At 38.9% G+C, this 16524-nt stretch overlaps 2 protein-coding genes across 4 annotated transcripts in view; one reads left to right on the forward strand and one right to left on the reverse strand.

The window, feature by feature from the left end:
• Positions 1 to 1649: 1649 nt before the first annotated feature.
• hig (locomotion-related protein hikaru genki) overlaps positions 1650 to 16524 on the reverse strand; it is a 34116-nt gene continuing 19241 nt past the window's right edge. For 2 of the 3 annotated variants that reach the window (XM_089472315.1, XM_018012403.2), the window contains exons 2-9: positions 10602 to 11705; positions 8060 to 8284; positions 7477 to 7574; positions 6866 to 6940; positions 5305 to 5641; positions 4735 to 5223; positions 3204 to 3386; positions 1650 to 2832 (exon numbers count right to left, since the gene is read on the reverse strand). In XM_089472315.1, coding sequence (XP_089328441.1) covers positions 2606 to 2832; positions 3204 to 3386; positions 4735 to 5223; positions 5305 to 5641; positions 6866 to 6940; positions 7477 to 7574; positions 8060 to 8284; positions 10602 to 11649 — 2682 coding nt within the window. In that variant the 5' untranslated portion in view covers positions 11650 to 11705 and the 3' untranslated portion in view covers positions 1650 to 2605. The remainder of the gene's footprint in view (positions 2833 to 3203; positions 3387 to 4734; positions 5224 to 5304; positions 5642 to 6865; positions 6941 to 7476; positions 7575 to 8059; positions 8285 to 10601; positions 11706 to 16524) is intronic. The other variant, XM_018012404.2, reaches the window with a different exon arrangement.
• Positions 13850 to 16418, forward strand: LOC108616892 (cytochrome P450 4p1-like). The gene is made up of 8 exons (XM_018012406.2): positions 13850 to 14117; positions 14184 to 14384; positions 14450 to 14531; positions 14593 to 14693; positions 14759 to 15029; positions 15092 to 15312; positions 15371 to 15685; positions 15745 to 16418. The coding sequence occupies exons 1-8, from the start codon at positions 13916 to 13918 to the stop codon at positions 15903 to 15905; spliced, it is 1554 nt and encodes a 517-aa protein (XP_017867895.1). The 5' UTR covers positions 13850 to 13915; the 3' UTR covers positions 15906 to 16418.

The raw sequence follows: 16524 nt of genomic DNA on the forward strand, positions 1-16524 counted from the left end.
CAGGAGTAGCAGCAGGAGCAGCCGTAGCTACGGCAGTTAATTTTAATTACGCACATGGCAGTTAATGTTGCGACACGGCGTCTCAATTTAGACACCTTTTTTGCGAGGCGCACACAGTCAGAGATCTCACTCTAATGCACAGCTGCCAAAACACAACATAACACACTCACACATACTAGCCCACACGCACACGCACGCACACACACTTGTGCACAAATTGCCATTAAATGCGCAGAAGGGCGGCGTTGCCAAAATGAATAAACGACAATGGCTTTTGCGGCCAACTGTGTGTGTGTGTGTGTGCGCGTGTGTGTGTGTGTGGGAGAGAGGGTGTGTGTACCCTTTGTATATGTAACCATCCATATATGAGCTGACTGTGCTGAGCTGTGCTGCGCTGCGCTGGCAGCGTCAATCGTTTCATTTAAAGCGCAGCGCTTCAGGCAGCCAAAGGTAAAAGAACAAAACAAATTAATTTTGTTCAGGTGTGCGGCCAGGTTGCCAGCTATAACTTTACTCATATATATATGTGTGTATGAGTGTGTGGAGTCAGTGTGGGTGTGGGTGTGGGCGTGTGTTTATGACTATGTAGCAAAAGCCTGAAGCACAACTGTTACGCACTCAACACACTCACACACACACGCTCGAGCAAAGTGCACAGATGCGTGTAAGCAAATGGTTTATTGTAGTCCTCCAGGGTTTATTTCAATTTTGTCATAAAGACTGCAAATGCATTATTGTATAAATATATACATGTGCATATATATACACCTATACACACATATGTATATGTATGTACACACTTATAGCAAGCGTGGCTGTTAATGTCTTCCTATAAGCATGAAAATTTGTATATACTTACCATATGATCTATAAACGTATGAGTCAGAGCCTTTCTTTATGGCCTTATGTATGCTTTAGGGATAATGTACTTATGTATATGACATATTAATGCTCCTCTTTTCTTTTTTTTTTTTTTTTTTTTTGCAAAAAAGCTGGCATTTGTTATGAGTGCGCAGGGAAACTATTTTACGAAGTGATATATGAATCTTGTAGAATATATGTATATGGCTATCATCTGAAAAAGTAGCTTAGTAGCTTAAGCTAAAAGATCATTTCGTTAAGTATTTTCCTTTCGAGAGGGTGTTTTTTTTGTAATTTACTTAAAGTTCTGAACCTCTCTAATAATCTAGATCTTTTAATTGGGAATTTGAATATTATAATGCAACTAAATGATTAAATGATTCAAACGTCTGCTAGAGGTTGTAAGAGCATTCCGACTTGATTATAATATTGTATTCTAATAACTCAATATCACTTTCTTGCGATTCTATCATGATTTTTACAGGGTAACCAAATTTCTTGCAGTTAAGTTTGAGCCCGTTGCTTGGCATTTTCCCGGCAACGCATTATCAACTTATTTAGGCGCCCGAAAAGCCGTTAGCTTGGCGCAAAAGTGAAATATGTTTTCCTTGGCACACATTTGACACATTAACCAAAAATTACGTTTCTGCGTTTGCTGGCGGATATTAAAGCCAAGTTAGAAGTGCGGCATGCCTGAGCAGAGCAGAGCAGAGCAGCTGCAGCTGCTGCGTAGATGAGTCAAGTCGAGGCTGGAAACAATTATAAACGCATTGAGAGAGAATTCGGGATTGCACTTTATACATATATAATTCATATGAGTTTTATTTAAAAGTTAGTTTCTTCACTTTGCAATTGCTTACAGACTCGTACAATACAGATCTTCCTATATATACATATAGTCATACATAGACTATATATATCAGACGTCTTACATATGATATCTCTGCTTACTTCTTCGCTTTCAATATTGGGCAAGTGATTGCGCCTAACTAACTAACCAATCAATCAATCAATCCATCAATCAACTTGTATATATCATTGAGCTTTACATCGGTTTATAGATATAGATATATATATATATATGTATATCTGCTCTATGTGTATATAGAGTTAAATGTGTTTATAAGAAGATTAACTTTGTATTCCGTTGTTAAGTCTGGAATATCTTTAATTAACTGTTGATTATAGATATATTATCTTTTTTTCATTTTTTTCTCATTTGATAATGTAAAATTGAAGCATAAAATTTTGGAATATTATTTATAAAGTTTTCGTTAGCAAATAAAGAAAGAAATCGATAAGTTTGTATATCTTTTTTTTAACATTTAACGTTCATATTTATGTTACATATTTGATATAGTTGTGTTGCTCAGGTTTCTCTTTCTTCGTCTTCTTCTTGCCATTAAAATCATTTCTAAGAACTTCTCTTCAGTGGAATTTTTATTGAGAATTTACTTAAGTGGGCCTTAGCAGAGCTAAAACATATATCAGATAGCGAGTGATGCCAAAGTGAAAAAGTTCAATTCAATTGGAGCCAATGAGAAAGAAAATGGATTCGTAATTATGTTAATTAATTTTGATACCTTGCACTAACTTTAATCTAAATATCACTCGGGTTTTATTTTTTTGTTTTTGGTTTGAATTTTTCGTTTGGTTTTTCAGTTGTTTCGACCACAGATTCTACAGACTAAAATTTGTAGCTCCCATTGCCGGGGCGTCGATGTCCAGCTGGTATTCGATTGAGCTACACTTCCTCGTAGCTGCGACACTTGGGCAACGGGCCGGACCATTTGCCGTCGGGCTGACATTTTGGCCGCTCGGGCGGCCCCGTGGTATGATCCTCGTTCGTCTGTATCTGTATGAAGCCGGGCCGGCACTGCACGCTCAGATAGTCGCCCGCATCGTAGTTGAACTTGAGTGGAGCAATCAGGCCGTTGGGCGGATCGCCCGGATAGGGGCATTGCGATTTGCCTGAGCGAGATTGGAGATTGAAGATCGTAGATCGTTGATCGTAGTTCGGAGATCGAAGATCGAAGCGTATTGGATGCATGGATGATCAATTCGTTTTGGGCATTTAGTTAATTGTGGGGATGATGGTTCGTACATGGAATGAATCGTGAATCGGTATAGCGGTTGTTGGTTTTGCGTGATCGGTGATCGGTTTATCGATTAGTTGGTTAACGGTGATCGTGGTATCGATTGGTATCGTTATACAGCGGAAATACAACACAAGTAACATTAATTCATTTGATTTGTGAGTGGTGGCCCACTTTTTGGAAGAGTACGCAAGGTATCGCAGCGTATCTGTGCATTTAATTGGCATTTATCAGTTGTCTACTTACAAAATGGTGGCGAGTGCGACCAGAACCCGTTCTCCGTGCATATGATGCTCGACTCGCCGACCAGAGTGTGGCCATCGTTGCAGCTGAATGTGACCAAAGCGCCAACGGTCAAACGCCTCTGGCTCAAGCTGGTGCCCCCAATTCGTCCATTTAGCGGCGCCACTGGCATCACGCACTGAATGACTGCGAGAGAAACAGAAACAAATAAACGAATGAAAGGACAAATGACAAATGACAAATGAAAAGAAATGAATTATTTATTGGACGAATGAAAGTGTAAAGCAAACAGAATTGGCCGAACAAGGATTATCCATTATGAAGGTGATGACAAATTAATAAAAACAAATGAAATTTACAAGAAAAACATCCATGTGAAGCAATGAATGAAGAGCAATAACCTCAAGTAAGATGGTAAATGAAATGTTGAAAAATATTAATGAATATTAAATATTAATGTGCTGACAGGCAGAGTTGAATGGCTGTAAAATTACAAAGAACTGATATATGAAATATTTATAAACTCATTTCAAAGAACTCATATATGGAATATTTATGAAATGAACTCATAAATATTTAAGTGTAAGAGTGTAAGGCATTAATTATTTAAAAGGCAATAATGTATCGTGATAAATAATATATAGGTTGATAGATATTGATAGATGTCATACAATTGAGCAACGAAATATATAAAGAATATATATGACTGAAGCGAAGACAATTTACAAATGAATATATAGGAATTTATATCAAATCAAATTTCTACAAATTTAGCAAAGATCTATATTTATCAGCAATAGAGCTAAGATTTGCAAAATATCCTGTACAGATCTATCCCAGTAATAAATCATTCTGTACAGATCTATCTCAGCAATAAATCATAAGGAGGACATACTAGCTTATTGTTTTTTTTTTTTTTTTTTTTCATACGTAGAAAGTCTGTATATAGAGAAGATCTATTGAGAAGGTTGCCTAATCTTGAATCTCTAACTGAAGAAAATATGTGCAAAACATAGTTAGTAACGATTTGCCGGAATTCCAATAAGCATAAATATATTATATTAGATAATATTTAGATCGTCTGAGAGGAGACTTAAAAATAGATCAAATTTTAATTCTGTTCAGAGTTTGATGATTTAGAGTTAATATTTGATAAGGCAGTCTCTAGACCCCATTTTCAAAAGCTGTCCAGTATTTATATCCACCAAAAGACTTAACAAAATCTATTACGACTATCAAGACATTTAGTCCTTAATAGCTACAGCAAAGCTGGAGTTTATACTGAGAGCTAAGTAAAATTATGTAAACATAAAAATAATTAGAGTACTCAATAGTCATAAAGAAAAGTCGATTAATATTTTATACCAATGGAGTATTCACACAAATGAATTCTTATTCATAATGGCATGCCTTGGGTCTTGCGGGAAAATATAAAAAAGTTTCCTTTAGACTCATTCTCTATTCACTTTCCTCAGCTACGTTTAGCATAAAACAAATGACCTTAATTGGCCAACAATTGGGCAATCAGACTTACCTTTGCAGCGTGGCACTGGGCCACTCCAGACGCCCGTCGGCTCACAGTCGAGAAGCGCCGGTCCGGTCAGCTTGAAGCCCCATTGGCATTTGAACACCGCCCGCCCCCATGCCGATGTATTGAGTTCAATGAGACTGAGATGGGGATCGTCGAGCACGAGACGTGGACATTGAATGGGATGGCATGTTGGCGACGGCGATGACCAATTGCCTGAGGCCAGGCAGGTGGCATTCCAGGCGCCATCCAGCCGAAAGCCCTCGGGGCACTCATAGTGCGCTCGCTGGCCCAATTTATTGCCCTCGAGCCGTAGCCTGAGCGGCGCCATCGGCTCGGTCAGCTGCGGGCACGTCGAAGTGGCCACCACCACGGCAATGCTGTTCGTCAAACCGCGCGGCGAAGTGCACGTAAATGTGCCCGAATCATTGTTCTCGATGCTCTTGATGCTCAGCCGGTAGCGCACGGCCTTCTCCTCGCCAGCCGGAGACCAGCCTGAAAATCGAAAAGTAGAAGAAGAAGAAGAAGAATCACCCACACTCTCTCGTATTGAAGCAAAACTTCCAGTCGACGCACCCGTATTATACTGCATATACCAGCTGGTCCAGCTCCACTCGGGAGTGCCACGCACACGCGGATACATGCAGTCCATTTGGACGGTGCTGTGCGGCGGCACGGCCATTACGCCGGATGGCTCGAACGAGTGCGATCCATTGAAGATCTTGATGCGTATGGAGGGTGCACTGTCCTCCGAGTAGTTGGTCAAGATGGTGGTGGGCACACAGCTGGGCATCCGTGGTGCCCAGAGTCCGTTCGAGCAGAGCACACGGGATTCACCCAGCAGCTTGTAGATGCCCAGCTCCTGGCAGCGGGCCTGCAGTGAATGGCCATGGGGCAGATCCCAGCCGACGTTCTGCAGTAGTTTCAATGTGTACAATGTGATGTGGGACAGCGGGCGTGACACGTAATTCGTGCGATATGCGATGTCGTGACACGTTAGGCGAACAGCAGGCAGAGATTCAGGCATTTGAAATGAAGCGAATGTATTTTTGATTTGTTTGATATTACGTGCAGTGCAGTAGACAGACAGAGAGAGAGAGAGAGAGAAAGAACGAGAGAGAAGAGTATAAAAAAATGTTTTGTTTAGATTCATATACAAGCTGTTAACACTAGTTAGAGGCGCACTCTGTATGGACGTGGGCGTGGCTTGGGCGTGCTGGCGTGCAATTTCCATAGTGTTCTCTTGTTGCTGTCTGTAAATGTATATTGGGTTTAAGCTCTGTGTGTGTGTGTGTGTGTGTGTGTCTGTGCGCCCAATGGTCAATGCTAAAGCCGTGCATACAAAAAATATTTTCTCATTGTCAAAAACCATAAATAGCACCCACTACTTGGGGCAGACACTACTTGGCGTGGATGTGTACGTGTGTGTGTGTTGTACGAAGTCTGTAAGGGAGTCGTTGAATATACTGAGAGAAAAACATGTTGTTAGGCTATTACACTGCTTTTAGAGTTAAATGTGCCCTGTTTCTATATACAAATCTCTTCAAAGTGGCATAGAAACTAATTTTTCGCCAAACTCTCCGATATAAAAATATCTCCATTCAGTATATTTCCAATCTCTTTAATCACTTTGTGTCAATTGTTTTCTTTTTAGCTTTTTTAATATGTTCCATCATCACTAAATTCCTTCTATAGCTAAACTTATCCAAGCACCGGCTGATAAGTAGAATGTCTAACGATCCTTAGCTTTCTCATCAATTATTCAAGTTTTAGCTAAATAACGTATTCATTCAATTTTTTATGTATTAAATAATATTATGGTAATATATACTTTTTATTATATTAATAAACTATTATTATATTTTTTAATTTAATTGTTTATAAACAAAATGTTTACAGTGAATATGCCAAATATCTTCGAAAACTACCTAGTCAAAAAATGTATTTATCCAAAGCTCAACTCTGAGTACAGTAGAAGTATCTGTGTTTGTGTTTGTATTTGTATGTGTGTGTGTGTGTGTGTGTCACAACTCTACATATGTGAGCAAGTTATGCATAGATACGGATACGAGGTAAACGTAGACAAAGTAGACGAAGAGGTAGACGAGACGACGCAACGTCAAGGATGGCCACTCACAATTTCTGTGTTTGAGACAAGTGTCGATTTGGATAAGCGGGTCTTACGCCAGCCGCGATTTGGTGGTATCGGTGTCTGCAAGAGAGAGAGATCAAAGAGTACCAAAAATACAGAGTCTTGTGGCTGCACATTGCAGATGCGGATGCAGGATGCAAAGTTCGTTTGAATTTATATATATATATTTTTTTTTCGTATTTTTCTTATATTTTTTATTTCTAGGATGACGCTGGGCAAATTGTTGTTTGTGCGGCTGATATCGATACAAGAGATGATTGAGAAATTGAGCGAGACAGAGACATATATATTAAGATATATAGAGAGACAGAGAGAGAGAGAGTGAGAGAGCGATATATTTAAACAGAGAGAGAGAGAGAGCGAGAGAAGAGACAGGCTGTGTGACAGAGACAGTCGATATTGAGTTGGACTCACATTTGGCTATGCCAAGGCCGTTGCCTTCACTAGCTTGGATGGAGTAACTGCGGCGTGTATTGTATGTGTACTGTGTGTGCATGTGTGTATGTGTGTGTGTGTGAGTGTGTGTCTGTGTGCTGTGTATTTTGGTGCTTTAGCTCCTGGCACGGCTGACGGCTTTGCAGGCTGTCATCACTTACCACGGAGATGTTGCGATAGCTGAGCAGCAGATGAGGCGGAATGCGATTGACATGGCAGCTCTTGTACAGTGGCTGAAACTTCACGTTGCCGTTGTCATCTACAGATAAAGATGTCACAGAGATCAGCATTGTAATGCACAGTTATGCGGCAGATAAACTACACTCAGAGAAATGTGCATTCGGAATGGAACTCAGATCGATTTCAATTTAAAAGAGCGATCGATAATGCTAATAATGATAATAATAATGATATATGTTATAATAATGGTTATTTTATTCAGAATGGATATTTCACATTTTGAGCAATACTTTTCTCTGAGTGTAGCTACATAGCTGCACATAGATAAATAGAGATAGAATTAGAAATGTTGAAATGAAACAACTTGGATTGTTGCTGGTGCTGTTACATATATATATATTTTTTTTGCGGTGTGCTGATTGTGTTGTCTTTATTATACGAGTCTCTACTGTAATGACATGTTACGTATTTGTATTGCTATTGCTATAATTAACATTCCATTGTGTGCGTGTGTGCTGTGTAATATGTGTGCATATGTGTGTATCGAGGGGGCATCTCACTTACCCTCCTCATTGGTGGCGCACAGTGGCCCCACCCACTTGCCCTTGACACAGCGTATCTTGCATAGACGTCGATCGCCCATCGGTCCAATTTCACCTGGGAAGCGAATCTCAGATACCTCGGTAAACTGTTGCAATATATCAATCTCCTCGTCCTCCTCCTCGTCCTCGTCAAACTCAGACTCGTCTGGGTGCATGGGCGGAAAGCCAGTCTCCTCGTCATAGATACCTGAATTGGGGTGAAATCGGAACATAACAGGTGAGGGCGTTATGAAATGGGCAAATGTAAAATGCTAAGAAACGGGATACAGTGGGGAGGTACTTGACAAAGAGATAGATAGAGAGAGGGGAGTAGAGAGATAGAGAGCAAGTAGAGCAAGCATTTAATGAGCTGTTGTTGTGACCGATATGAGCAAACGTGAAGCGACAGGTGAATGAGTGAATGCGAACATGAAAGAGCATTGAATGCTCAACGAGTCAACGAGTTTATATACAACCCCCACACACCTCTACATACATACATCTAAGCGGCACCCGAAACCCTTACAGCACTCGCTATTATCAGATGCCAAGAGCTTTCAATGGCTGAAGTGGCCAAGCCTTTAGAAAAGGCTAAGAAGCAGCTGAAGCAGCGAGAGCAGCAGTTGGAGCTGGGGCATCCACATCTTAAGCACACACACATTAAACCGCACGAAACGTGCGAACTTCAATGGCCCAACTTAAGGCTGTTAGATATGCATTAAAAGCGCCGAGAAAATGAAGAGTGTGGGCTATGTGGACGCCAAATCCGAACACGGAGTGGAGCCAGCGGTTGGGGTGGACAGGCCACTTAACAGGATACAACTTCATTTCTGAACGAGGCGTCAAAAAATAAAAAAAGAACAGAAATAAGTGGAAGTGAAAAGGCAAAAGATAACATGAAAGATAATATTATGCCGTGCAGGCTGTCAGCGACCCAAGTACACAAGCAGAAACCAGAAGTCCCCAGTCTCAAGCCACCAGCCCCAAGCACCTAGCCCAAACCCCAGTTCCAAGTGCCCGAACTAATAGAAAAAACGCAAACGGACAAAGGCAGCTGAATCAAAGTAAACAAAGGGACAGCATAAAGCAGCCGAAAAAAGGAAGGAAAGAAAAAAACAAGGGAAAAGGAAAGAGATAAAGGTAGATGAAATACAAAGAAAGTATAACTCATGAGATTTTCATACCCTAGACTTAAATAGACATATGAATAATAGATGTGCAGATCAAAATTGAATATTTTATAAGAGCTGATATACTATAAAATTTGATAAAAATAGTTAAAGAAAATGTATAAATTATTGCTATAAATTATAAAAAGAAAGTCATTTACTTTTGTTTATTTCTATATTTTAATTAAATCTATAGCTATATAAAAGTGGAAGTATTTAAAAAATTAATAACTATAATATTGTCATAAAAATACTGTTAATCAATTAGTAACTAATTTAAAAGAACTCAATTTTTTGTTAAAATTAAAAATATATGAGAAAAAAAACTAGGCAATATTTCAATATATCAGTTGAAAAAAGTCAAATAATATTACAAAATTAAGGAAAATATGGACTAAAATGGTGTAATTTTTATAATTTATTGGAGCAGAATTTACCTCAGTCAGATATCGCAAAAAAAAAAAAAAAAAAAAAACAAAAAAGATTTACGGTCAAAAGCTAAATATGTGTTAAACGATCGATAAGATTTGAGTTAGGTAATAAAATTTTTATTAGTTAATGGTATATATGTGCTGATTAAGATATCTTTAAAATGAATGGTCAAGTGTATAAGCTAAAAAAAAAAAAAAATTAAATAAATTATTGAGCTAGCAGTACAAAAATAGGTAAAGCTTAAACATGGCATCATCTTTGATCTCCCATATCTACAATAGCATCCATCAAATGGGGCTTAAAATCTCGTATACCCTATGCAGGCGCATAAAAAAGGGTAACAAATAAAGGATAACCCCTCGTAAGCAAATCCACAAGCTGGAACCAACGCAGATGACAAGGCTAACCACGATAAAGAATGAATTCTTTTTTATTCTCCTGGACACAGAGCGAGAGAGACTGAGAGAGAGAGAGAGAGAGAAAGGAAAGAGTGTGCAAGAGAAGAAAGAGGCAGTGGGGGATATAGAGACAGAGACGAGTAAATGGTGCGATGCCAGCATGAAGCATGTTAATGAGTTGAGCGTGAGAGCGAACTGAGGCGATTTATGGCTGACTCCGTGTGGAGGAGTCGCCCGTTGGGGCGACTCTGCGATTAGCTTTTTAACGATTTTATGTGTTATGTGGGCTCTGTATTCATATTGCTGTGTACTCCACTCTCAACACTCCAGGTGTATGTGTGTGTGTGTCTCTGTGTCTGTGTGTGTGTGTGTTGGTGTTGATGTGGCTTAGCATAACACAGACGGACAGACAGACAACGAGACAGCGACAGCGGCTTTCAATTCAATTCAATTTTCATGGGCACTGTGGCATTGCCAGTGTCTGGCGTCTATGCAAATGCTTTGCTTTTGCAAGCATTTTCCTTACCCTTGTCCTTGCGACTGGTGGTCTTTGAACTGGAATCGCCACCACCTTTCGGACGGCTCAGTGCACCCGTGGTCTTGCCCGACTTGCGCTTTACACGTTGCAGGGCCACTGCTGCACTGCTCGACTGATTGCCATGATTTATCATCATATCCAGCTCCAATTGCCCGGCATCGCCTTTGGCATCGATGCTGCGGCGCCAACGCGATTCCATGTCACGCTGGTCGAGCTCTGCAGCGTGACTGTCACCGCGTCGGCGATGGTGCTCCTGCTTTGGCTCCAGCTCTAGCTCCTGCTCGTGGTCCAGCTCCTGCAGGTGCTGCTCCTGCTGTTGCTTCTCTGCTTCCGCCTGCTGTTTGGCTGCCTCCACCTGTTTGGCTTTAAGCCTCTCCAACAACTTGATGCACTTCTCACTGCTGCCATCGGCCATGCACTTGGCCAGCCTTGCCTTCTGCTTCAGCTTGCGCAGCTTGGCGCGCAACTGGAGATTGGGCTCACGCGATTTGAGTATGTCCGCAATGTGCACGTAATAGACATCCCCGTCGGCGGCCAATTTGCTGCCTGCCCAGCGATCTGTGTCCGGCGAGGCCTCCGCATCGTGCAGGATGGCATGGCGCTTATAACGACTGCCCCGCCCACGTGCCGACTGTCCGTTCTCATTCTCCAGGCGACGACGACGACCGGAACCGGAGCGTCGCTTCTTGCCCTGCTTACGATTTGTGTTCATTCGCTTGTAGGCCCCATCCTCCAGCTCAGTGCCATGCAGCTCATCCGCTTCGTCCTCCAAATCGTGGTCATCCACTAGACTGGCTGCCGCATCGCCAGCATGCAGCTCATCGTGATGCGAATGATGTGGCTGCTGCTGCTGATGATGATACGGCTGATGTTGCTCATCGTCACCGAAGTCTACCGAATACGGATTCACAATGGCCGCATGATTCTCTTTGGCCGTATGCAGCTTATCCACAAATTCGACATCGGCTGTGGTAAAGTCCTCCGGTAGATAGACCTGCGTTGTCTCAAACTTCGCATACGGCTGCTCAGTTGTCATTTCCGGTTTGAAAATGGTGAAGCGCACATCCGGCGCCCGGCAGCCCGGCGATGCATCTGCAAACAGCAAAAGAAACCGAGATACAGATTCAGTAAGTGAGTAAGATAGAGAGAGAGAGAAAGAGAGAGAGAGAGAGAGAGAGAGAGAAGGAGATGTAGAATGAGTTAGAGAATGGCATTGAGTAGCTGAACTTTTGCCATAAATATTTCATATATGATCTAATTTAATAACTTGGCAACTTTGACTGACTTTGAAGTGCAATCGAAATTGCAAATTTCCAATATGCATTGGCATTTGGCATTTCCGCATAGCATAGCACACACACACACACACACGCTCAGACACACATATACATATATACGCACACAGTCGCACAAGTTTCAATTTGCAATTGAGCAAAGTCATGCAAGCATTTTCCGTCCGAGCTGCAGCTTCATTTTCCATTTCCCCATTTTATAGTCAGACTTAAAGGTTCGGCCAACTGTGCTCGTTGCGCTCAAGTTTTTCTCTTTTGAAACATATTTTGTGTATCCTAAACTTATGTAAGAATTTATATAACTAATATGGAGATAGTCGCATATTGTAAAACTTTTCTTACAAATGTTTACAGATCCCAGAAATTTTTTATTATTTATTGTAGTGGATCTTGTTAACTTCTAAATTTTCTTAATATTCCATATAAATCATAATATTTTATAATCTATCTATATACAATATGTATATCTGAATGCCATCCTTTAGCCCAATTCAACATCAACTGTCTGATTCATGGTTCTTTTTCGGAATTTTTCATACATGCTACATATAATAAATATATATATACATACTCTATTTAACATATATTTCATATATACATATTATATTATATTATTGTTCCGCATATCCAACAGAACTGGGTCAACTGGCAATGTAAAAGCGGCTAAATTGCATTGCCTGCGTTTAATTTATGTAATTCAATTGCCAATTAGCCAAAAGCAAAATGCAAACACAAAATGCAACTGCAAATGCAAAAGCAAATGTTTCTCAAAGTGCGAACACTTAAATGCAACTCATTTAATTAGAGCAGCTTGAAACGTTGTTAACAATATTTTGCTAACACAATTTGTGCTACAAATGAACTAGAGAAGCACTTGGTTAGCTATACAGTTATGTAATAGATATACATACAAATACAGTTCTTTAGTGGCTATACAGACAGACATTGGGAAACCAAATAAATGCCACGACCAACAGAAAAACTTATCAATAAGTATACATATCCAGTTAATAAATGCAAGTACATATATAAATTTATCAAAACTGTATTACTCTGGGAAAGCTATTTAAGACTGCTCAAGTTGGAGATGCCTGGCATGGAAATACCCTAAATTGGAGAATGTTAGCAGTAAGTAAGATCTATCTAATTTGTTATCGATTATAGTCTATTTCATAGATTCGTAAAAAACTATCGATATTTAAAAATAACTATTGAAAAGACGAGTAAATTTTATTTACTTGAATTATATTTCATAAATCTCTTATATTATTGTCTAGAAGTCTAGGTTTACAACTCTTAGAACTTGCAAACAGTCATGAGTATTCAAATTTTCTTCTTTCGCTAAATCATGATATAAATCGTCAATGAACCATTACTTGACATATTCACACTTAACGGTTAAAAAAAAACCTGTTCATTCACCATGAGAGTTCAATGCGATAACAATATATGCGAAAAAGAGATGAAAACTGCGATTAATTTTCAGAGAGTGTTATGCAGTAATTATTTAAAAATCACAATATGTAATTATACATACAACAGTCAAGTCTCGATAATTCGTACCCCGCTAAATCGAAAATCACGATCAACGGAAAAGAAATCTATCTCCTTGAAAGAAATGCGTTCTCAATAATTCTCGATAGTTTGAAAATCGAAAAAAAAAAAAAAATCTTATCCCCTTGCTATTTCGTATTATTGTGATTCTACTGTACTACTGCAAATATATACAATAATATTGTAATAAAAGTAATTGTGATGCAATCAATTCAATAGTTTTTATAGTGCTGAGAGAACAAGTTTTTATCAAGCAATAATTATATGCTTAGTTCTCCCAAATACGAATAAAGGCAAGGGCAGAGAGCATATATTACTATTATCTAAATTGCGACTCAGACAACATTTTATTGCGCTGGGTCTGAGCATGCTATTTAAGGTAGCGTAGAGTGAATTTTATAGTCAATGCTTGTCGTTTGTTTGGCGAAATAGAACGTGTTTTCCGACGGCTTCGAAATGGCTGCGGCTTTGCTGTTGTTAATCGGGCTGGCCACGCTTATCTTCTGGCTATATAGACTAAATAAGGAATATTATGTGCTGGCTTTCTTTGCCAAGCGAGTGCGTACTAAGGATGGACGACCCGTGGAGAGTATAGCTCCTACAATTAAAGGACGCACTATATTTGGAAATTCATTCGATCTGTTTGGCTTGGAGGATGGTTAGTTATAATTCCCAAAATCAAAATTATCCAAGTGAATAACGTATATCTATTTGTTCTATACAGTTGAAGTTTTTACTCAACGGCACAATCGCGCTGTGAAAATGGGCTGTAGCTTCTTGGAATATGTGAAAGGTTTGGCTGTTTACAATGTGGTCGATGCAGACACCTTTGAAACAATACTGAACAATAAGGATTTGATAACCAAGGGAATTGTATACGATTTTGTGCACTCGGTACTTCGATTAGGTTTGCTGACATCCACAGGTGAATAACACAATGCCATACAATTTATACTAAACTAAATTCTGATTAAATAATACTAACATCAGGTCAGAAATGGCATTCAGATCGCAAATTGCTCACACCGACCTTTCACTTTAATATACTAGGTCAGTTTATTGAGGTTTTCAGGTAAGTTCATCTAAATGCAAAGCAAATTCAATTTTATTTTGATTTTCATTTGTTATCTTAGAGCTGAGAGTTTGAAATTCGCGCAGCAATTCGAAGGTAATGCGGAGAGTACCGTTTCTCTAACTGAACTCATACCCAGATTCACTCTCAACAGCATTTGTGGTGAGTTTGATAAGCTAAATGTACCGTACTATTTCAACAAATATAACTGAAATATTTACTTGCAGAGACAGCCATGGGCATCAAGCTGGATGATATGGCTGCTAAGGGCGATCGCTATCGAGAGAACTTCAGCATGATCGAGAACAGATTTATAAAACGAATGGGCAATCCTCTTTTTTGGAACGATACCATCTATAATCTATTCGGACCCAGCGACGAAAAGAAATTTTTAAAGGAAATCCACGATTTCTCTAGTGAAATTGTAGCCAAGCGCCGAGAACTATTCGCACAGGAGATTAAGGATAGGAAAGGATCTGGCCCAGAAGAAGATGATATGTGAGTTGAAATCATTGAGAATTAATTTTGTTGTGTGAAATGCTGATATCTTTATATTTCAGTTATATAAAAAAGAAACAACGATTTGCTATGCTGGATACTCTTATCATGGCTGAAAAAGATGGATTAATCAATCATGACGGCATTTGCGAACAGGTGGATACCCTTATGTTCGCAGGTTTTGATACCACCTCTATTGCTATTATATTTGGGCTAATGAACATGGGTATATATCAGGATCAACAGGAGCTGTGCTATCAGGAGATATGCGAGCATATAGCTGGTAATTAAATGCGAGTTTTCTATCAATCGAAATCGTTTTCCATCGTTCGGACTTTCAGATGACTTTAGTAATCTGGACGCTAATCAGCTGTCGAAACTCAAGTATTTGGAATGTTTTATAAAAGAATCGATGCGCCTCTATCCATCTGCCCCCTCTGTTAGTCGACAAACAGCGAAGGATACTGAGCTGTCAAATGGTCTGATTTTACCCCCTCGTGCTCAAATCGTATTGAACATTTATGAGCTGCATCGCAATCCCAAGTACTGGAGCTCTCCGCTAGAATTTCAGCCCGAACGCTTTCTGCCCGAGAACAGCAAAGGCCGTCATACCTATGCCTATGTGCCCTTCAGTGCGGGCCAACGCAATTGCATAGGTAACTTAAAATATATTAATATATATGAATATGTCTTAAATCATCTCTATGCTTCTCAGGTCAAAAGTATGCGATGCTCGAGATAAAGACCATAATGTGCGTTGTACTTAAAAAATTTAGAATTTTACCTATTGTCAAGCCCCAGGAATTAGTTTTCTGTTCAGGTATTACAATGGGATGCAAAACTAATGTTAAAGTCCAACTGGTCAAACGTAGTTAGGCATTCAATCAAATTTATGTATTAGCGAAAGGCTTCAGTTGAGAATCTATAACTGAGACTAATACCTAGTTTATGATGAGTAAAAAAAAAATTAAAATTAAAATAAACTAATATCAGTAAGTAAACCATAAACAAATATATATTTTTTTAATTTTGTTAATTTAATTGATTATTTCTCTTTATTTTGTATTACAAATATCATATCATATATATTTTTTTGTATAATAATTTACATAAGTTAATAAATAAAAAAATTATAATATAAATAAGAAAAATAACAAATGTTTGTAAAATACATTTTTACAATTTTTTCAGCGTTCCATAGCAACAATCAATATTTGTGTCTAATCATAGCTGATTTATTGATGTTATAGAGTGCTATCAATATCTTCACCTATAGAGCCAATAAATACACTATTAAATCTAATTTCTTAAAACTTATGTATATATTTGATAAAACTTTTATATTTTAGTTAAATTTAAATAAAAATCCTAAACATATTCAAACAATAATGATTTCAATGTTTTGGCTTTCAATTTTTGCGATCTCATGATGAGAATCATCAATAAAATTCTATATATATATACTCATGCTGACAAGTAAAAAACAAATTAAATG

The sequence above is a fragment of the Drosophila arizonae genome, chromosome 5 (assembly GCF_054131065.1).
Source record: "Drosophila arizonae isolate 15081-1271.41 chromosome 5, UAZ_ARI_1.0, whole genome shotgun sequence".
NCBI lineage: Eukaryota > Metazoa > Arthropoda > Insecta > Diptera > Drosophilidae > Drosophila > Drosophila arizonae.

Bases quoted from the DNA above. Each gene is read 5' to 3' on its own strand.
- LOC108616892 (XM_018012406.2), top strand. From the start codon at position 13,916: ATGGCTGCGGCTTTGCTGTTGTTAATCGGGCTGGCCACGCTTATCTTC. The intron at 14,532-14,592 runs GTAAGTTCATCT...TTGTTATCTTAG, and splicing joins CAGTTTATTGAGGTTTTCAG to AGCTGAGAGTTTGAAATTCG. The intron at 15,686-15,744 runs GTAACTTAAAAT...TATGCTTCTCAG, and splicing joins GGGCCAACGCAATTGCATAG to GTCAAAAGTATGCGATGCTC.